The sequence below is a fragment of the Larus michahellis genome, chromosome 4 (genome assembly GCF_964199755.1).
Source record: "Larus michahellis chromosome 4, bLarMic1.1, whole genome shotgun sequence".
NCBI lineage: Eukaryota > Metazoa > Chordata > Aves > Charadriiformes > Laridae > Larus > Larus michahellis.
Genome location: NC_133899.1, coordinates 93,792,004 through 93,798,906, shown reverse-complemented (window position 1 = coordinate 93,798,906; position 6,903 = coordinate 93,792,004). Strand labels below are relative to the sequence as shown.

The 6,903-nt window shown below is 53.6% G+C and overlaps 1 protein-coding gene across 1 annotated transcript; it reads right to left on the bottom strand.

Annotated features, from left to right (window-relative positions):
* Positions 1-453: 453 nt before the first annotated feature.
* Positions 454-2,772, bottom strand: CHST14 (carbohydrate sulfotransferase 14). Its single transcript, XM_074586645.1, has one exon. It carries the CDS (start codon positions 2,657-2,659, stop codon positions 1,568-1,570), a length of 1,092 nt encoding a protein of 363 aa, XP_074442746.1. The 5' UTR covers positions 2,660-2,772; the 3' UTR covers positions 454-1,567.
* Positions 2,773-6,903: the final 4,131 nt, after the last annotated feature.

The following is a 6,903-nucleotide window of genomic DNA, read 5'->3' as shown; positions in this document are numbered from 1 at the left end:
GAGGCAGGATTTTTCATCCCGACGCTTTGAGTTTGCCGGGATGTGGCACCGTGCCCTTCTCTCGCACAATTTCACAAAGCCTACAGCAAACACCTTAATTTTCCTTCCGCCTTTTTGAGAGATTAATCCCGGGAAAGCACCGGCTCCCGCAGCCCCTATAATCCATCCCCGCCGCTTTGTATCAGCTCCACAGCAATTAGGCGCCTATTTTGCCGCTGACTGCTGCTTTTCATCCAACTGCCCGTGCCGCGTAATCGTCTCGTTGTTGGGCTCGGATGCGTTTCTTTCTCCACTTGTTACCGCTGCTCTGCCACCTAAAACACAAATTAATCAAGGCAGGAACCGCCTATTCATCATACTTTCACGCCGTGGCTTAGCACGAGGGGCAGAACGCCTCTCCAAGAATACAAATAAACATTAACACGGCAGGAGAAGCACTAAGCAACAGCCTCATTCATATTAAAACTTTATTATAAACGAGGACACGGCGTCCCAGGAACAACGTCATACGTTATCTCCCGAACTTTTACAATTTAACGGTCATAATTAAATACAAGTAGCTACAGAAACGGCGTGCGCATCTGTAAAAGAAGGAGAACTAATCCTCCAATCGCCCCTGTTTCAAACGCGGCCCGACAAACTATTTTTCCCGGCGGTTTGCAGGCAGCGGCACGCAGCGACGCGGCGAGGCTGGGAGGCGGCACCCCGCGGGCAGCTCTCGGTACTTTCTGTCCCAGAAGCAGGACGGGTTTTGGTCCCATCAGAAATCTGTATTGCTTGAATTCAGAGAGAGAAGAGCAAATCATTATGGCTTGGTATTGCATCCGATACGCTCTGCTGGGTACACAGTTGGTACTTTAAATTCTTAAAATCGCACAAAAGTGACTATTATCCTATCACTAGTTTATTTCAATGGTAAATAATAATAATAATAATTAATAATAAAAAAACCCCAGAGGTACTACTGCCACAGAAAGAAAGACCAGCCTCATTTAACCACCATCTACAGCTGAGAAAATAACAGATAAATAGTTCCTAGTTTATAAAAGCCCTTTTCTTCCACCATACTCAAAAAACTATCTCCTGCCTAACCTAGGACCAGTTTTAACAGCACTAATTTTCAGCGCATCAACCAGTATATTGCTATTAGTGCATCAACCGCTATATTGTGATTGCAATTCGACCACATACTGCTTAGTACAAAACACAATAAAGGAGGAAAAAATACTTAAAATATATCCATTTCTCAATATTCTTGCAGATGCTTTCTATGTCGTATCGTGCCGTAAAAAAGAATTTAAAGAAAATAGATATATAAAAGCTACTGTGCTCAAGTCAGCGGCATATGTACACGTTAAAATCAGAACAATACAAAAAGTATTCTAAGTAGCAAAGGCAATATATAGTATTTTATATAAACAGTGTTTGAAAAGTATAAAATTAGGCGATAATGCACGGAGGAGCGTGTTTCACAGGCCCTGCACCAACGTGTCCCTCGCGGCCATGGCTGGGCTCCTGAATCCCTGCGGCGCGGGCGGAATTCACCCCAGATCCCGCCAGGCACCACTCATTGCCTGCAGAACTCGCTGGTGATGTTGGGGAGGGGGTAGGCAAAGAGGGAGAAATCCAGGATGTATTTGGGCAGGAGCTCTTTGATCAGGCGGCGCTGGGTGTTGCACAGGTAGTAGTGGAGGGTTTCTGCCGTCACGGGCTTGTACCACGGCTGCCGCTCGGGGAAGCGGACGAAGGAGGGCGACCGGACTCGCTCCAGGACGTGGTTGGCGTCGGCGTTGAGCCGCTCGTAGGAGCCGATGAAGTCGTACCTGACGGCGCAGGGCTGGCACAGGTTGTAGATGGGCATCCAGTGCTCGTTCATCCGCTCCGCCTCCTCATCCAGCAGGTACTGCAGGAACTCGGAGAAGGTCACGTCGTCTCCCGCCGAATTCCCCCTGTTCTTCCGATACCGCCTGACGATCTCCACCCCGTACTTCTGCTGGTACTCCTTGATCTCCCCGAATTTGTTCCTGTAGGCCGACAGCAGCCGCTCCATGGGGTTTCGCACGAAGATGAACTTGTAGTAGTTCTTCAGGCGGTAGCTGATCTCGTCCGGCCTCATGTCCCCCAGGAACACCAGGTCGCTCTTGTGGTCCATCTTCAGCTTGACGTCCACGCTCTCCAGCGCCCCGTCCAGCACCTTCAGGATGCGCTTCCAGTTGGAGCAGGCCACCTTGGGCACGTAGCAGTACAAGAAGCGGTACTTGTCGCTGACCAGGAGGTGCCGGAGGACGGTGCGCCGCTGGCCGGCCGGCAGCTCCCAGACGTTGCGGGGCATGGCCGGCTGCCCGCAGACGGCGCGGATGGTGCGGTTGCGGATGTCCCGCAGCACCTCGGCCTCCAGCTCGCCGGGAGCCTCCTGGCCGCCGCCACCGCCCCGCCGGGACCGCTCCCCCCCCACCGGCTGCAGCGGCGGCGGCTTCACCTCGGCCAGGATGCCCTTCTCGATCATGAGGAGCAGCCCGCTGGAGGCCAGGATCACGCCGAACATCAGCATGGAGGGCAGCAGCACAGTGCCGCCGCCGGCCCCCCGCGGCCGGGACCGGCTGCGGCCCGCGGCGGCCGCCCGCCTCGCCTCCCCGGGGAAGGGGGGCCGGGGCAGCATGGCCTCGCAGCGCTGGGGGAGGGCGGCTCAGCCGCCTCGCCGCATGCCGGGGACGGAGGGGGCTCGGCGGGCGGCTCCCCCTGCCCGGCCGCCGGCGCCGTGAGGGGAGCGGGGCGGGGCGGCGGCCGGCAGTGACGGCCGCGGAGGGCGGGCCGCGGCCCGGGGGAGGCGGCGGCCATTTCGCGGCGGGCCCGCCCCGCCGGGGGAAGGGAGGGCGAGGGAGCGGCCCCCGCCTCGCCCCGGCGTCGAGGCCCCTCGGGCGGCTCCATGAGGGGACGGCCGGCCCCGGGCCGCCGGGTGTCCAGGCCGCGCCCCGGCCCCGGGGGGTCGTTGGGCCGGCGGCGCTGTGAGGCGGGCACAGCCTGCGGCCGAGGCACGCCCCGCGCCCCCCTCTCCCCAAAACACATTTTACACGTAATTTAAAATAAAACCCTCCGGCTTGCTCCGAGTTACGGGGTGCTGCTCGCAGCACTGTTGCGTCCCAGCTCGTATTTAGCCCTTCTGCGGCTACCTGCGGCGACACAGGCTTTAATTCAATGGCTGTAGTGGTTTTGGCAATACTAGGCCAAACTAGCCATAATTAGTAGCTGTGCCACGCGTGTTATCGCTGCTCAGTTTTGGCAGCCAAGAGGAGGAGGTTACCTGGAGAGCTGAGCCCAGAGCTGCGCCGAGGACGAGGATGGCCGTGCCACCTCCCGACAGCCAAAGGACAAGATTTCCAAAAATTCATAGGTGTTTCCCCCAAGCCGCCTTCTCCAAATTGCTCCGGCTGATGTCCTCTGACGGCTTGAGGCTTCCGCCAGCCAAAGTAGCCAGAAGCTGAAGCCAGCGGCGGGCCATTGGGGCCAGCCCGAATGGCCCGTAGTCTCGGCCAGCCGTAAGGGTGCCGTTTCTACTTACTTTCGGGAGCAGAAATCATTTCATGCTGGCATTCTTCTGCGGGTTTTTCTTCATTGCGTTTTCAGAGCGAACCACGGGGTTTGTGCGTCTGAACTAGTCGTGCAGGGACTCTCTCTGTCAAAAGCTTTCTTAACATCAAGAGAAAAACAGCTTCCACTTAAGTTTTCTTTGATCAAGAGCCAAGAGCATTTTGTCAGCCAAGGCAGACAAAGCATTTGTAGTGCAGCGCGAGAGCCCGAAGCTAGATTATTTTGCATTTTACGGGTTTATTTTGATGTAAATACAGCATGAGCTCTAGGAAGAGATGGTATATTCTACCCTGCCACCAGCAGCACAGCTGTAAATCTGCACGCTCTGCAGCGTTACCAGATTCCTGCCCTGATTTCAGAGGGAATGTCCAAGGATCTGGTCTTGATCTTGACACCAGCGTAAACTGAAGCTGCACCAACGTATATAACCCACAGCACCGAGACGACAATCAGGCCTCCTCGGAAAGCCCTTGTCTTCGAGAAAAAGACTCTGATTACAGTAAACTGCAGCACAGGCACTAACGCTAGTGCCAAAGCAGCCAAAGGAAATTTGTGTTCCTTAGAAGGCGTGTTAGTCTGGCACTGCTTGTCCTCTTCTGTTTCTGTTCACCCCTAGCATCTATAGGCCTAGAGTAGTTACATAGTGGTTATAAAGTGGTTCTGAAAATATATTCTAGACTGCTAGAAACAGAAGACTGCCCACAACATCAGTGGGTTTATTTTTCTCTTATGTTTGGAAGGGAACTCCGATTTAAGGACCGGGCTGAGTAGCACAGGTCTCTATAGAAACAACACAGCCAGGCAAGTACAGGGTTCCGGGGGCTCTTCTGTTTGTTTGCGAGGCTAAACTCCGTGTCACTGAAGAAAATCAACTGCGGTTATATTGAACGTGCCTATTGCTCGCTCTGGGTGTTAATTAATTAACATAGTGACCAAGGATGAGGAAAAGGCTGAGGTACTTAATGAAGTCTTTGCCTCAGTCTTCAGCAGTAGGACCAGTTGTTCCCTGAGCACCCAGACCCCTGAACTAGAAGACAGGGATGGGGAGCAGAATGAAGCCCCTCTAATCCAAAGGGAAATGGTGAGGGACCTGCTTCAGCACCTGGAGGTGCACAAATCTATGGGGCCGGATGGGATCCACCCAAGGGTATTGAAAGAGCTGGCGGAGGTGCTCGCCAGGCCACTTGGTATCATTTATGAGCAGTCCTGGACAACCGGGGAGGTCCCAGCTGACTGGAGGTTGGCAAATGTGACACCCATCCACAAGAAGGGCCGGAAGGAGGATCCGGGGAACTACAGGCCAGTCAGTCTGACCTCGGTGCCTGGGAAGGTCATGGAACAGATCCTCCTCAGTGCCATTACACGGCACAGGCAGGAGAACAGGGTGATCAGGCCCAGTCAGCATGGGTTTGTGAAGGGCAGGTCATGCCTATCAAACCTAATATCCTTCTATGATAAGGTGACCCACTTAGTGGATGAGGGAAAAGCTGTGGATGTTATCTACTTGGATTTTTGCAAAGCTTTTGACACTGTTTCCCACAGCATTCTCCTGGAGAAACTGGCTGCTCATGGCCTGGACAGGTGTACTCTTCGCTGGGTAAAAAACTGGCTGGATGGCCGTGCCCAGAGAGTGGTGGTAAACGGAGTTAAATCCAGTTGGTGTCCGGTCACAAGTGGTGTCCCCCAGGGTTCGGTGCTGGGGCCGGTTCTCTTTAATATCTTTATCAATGATCTGGATGAAGGGATTGAATGCACCCTCAGTAAGTTCGCAGATGACACTAAACTGGGCGGGCGTGTTGATCTGCTTGAGGGTAGGTTGGCTCTGCAGAGGGATCTGGACAGGCTGGACCGATGGGCTGAGACCAATGGTATGAGGTTCAACAAGGCCAAATGCCGGGTCCTGCACTTGGGTCACAACAACCCCATGCAGCGCTACAGGATTGGGGCAGAGTGGCTTGAAAGCAGCTCGACAGAAAAGGACTTGGGAGTGTTGGTTGACAGCCGGCTGAATATGAGCCAGCAGTGTGCCCAGGTGGCCAAGAAGGCCAACAGCATCCTGGCCTGTATCAGGAATAGTGTGGTGAGCCGGACTAGGGAAGTGATCATCCCCCTGTACTGGGCACTGGTGAGGCCCCACCTCGAGTACTGCGTTCAGTTTTGGGCCCCTCGCTACAAGAGGGACATTGAGGTGTTGGAGCGTGTCCAGAGAAGGGCTACAAAGCTGGTGAGGGGCCTGGAGGACAAACCTTATGAGGAACGACTGAGGGAGCTGGGGTTGTTTAGCCTGGAGAAGAGGAGGCTGAGGGGAGACCTTATCACCCTCTACAGCTACCTGAAAGGAGGTTGTAGAGAGATGGGGGCTGACCTCTTCTCCCTGGTGACAAGTGATAGGACGAGGGGAAACGGGTTCAAGTTACGTCAGGGGAGGTTTAGATTAGATATTAGGAGACATTTTTTCACTGAAAGGGTTATTAAACATTGGAATAGGCTGCCCAGGGAGGTGGTGGATTCACCATCTCTGGAGGTGTTTAAAAAAAGGGTAGATGTGGCACTGAGGGACACGGTTTAGAAGTGGCTCTTGTCAGGGTAGGCTAAAGGTTGGACTCGATGATCTTAAAGGTCCCTTCCAACCTCAACAATTCTATGATTCTATGATTCTATGATTCTAATTAGATTCTCAAAGCAGTTAAAAGAAGCCCCACGTTCAGAGTGCGCAAAACTATGGGAATACATTTCACAGGCAGACCCCTTTCTTCAGAAAGGGCACATTTAGAAAATAAATTGTCACTGAGGAAACCCAACTTCAGGCTACTGTGGTTTGCCTACACGTTTATATTACAAACTGCAAACGATGGAAGCGTTTAGTTTTTTCTTATGTACATACGAGGAGGATTTTTATAATTCACAGCCCTTTTTCACGGTGCTTTCAAACCCTGCCATTCACCTGTGTCACTTTATTCCGAACAGCTAAAGGCAAACCCCCTTGTTTTGGCTGAGTAAATCTGTATTCTGGCTCTGCCCCGGTTACAGGGACGGCGCGGGAGATGCACATGGAAGCAGAAGAGCTGGTGATGAGAGCATCTGCCAGCGTCTTGCCGATCGTCACGAGGAAGGAAGAGGCCTGAGCTGCACTGTTTCATCTGACTTGTGGTGCTGGTGCACTCTGGACACACTTCGATGCTTGTTTCTCCGCCACAGGTAAGTATTTCTGCGGTAGGCACCCTCTGCCCGCCCAGCCCTAACTAGCCACAGCAAACCCACGTTAGCACCGGAGCTTGGGCGAGCAAGTAGGGCATTGCATCAAGAAACCACCTT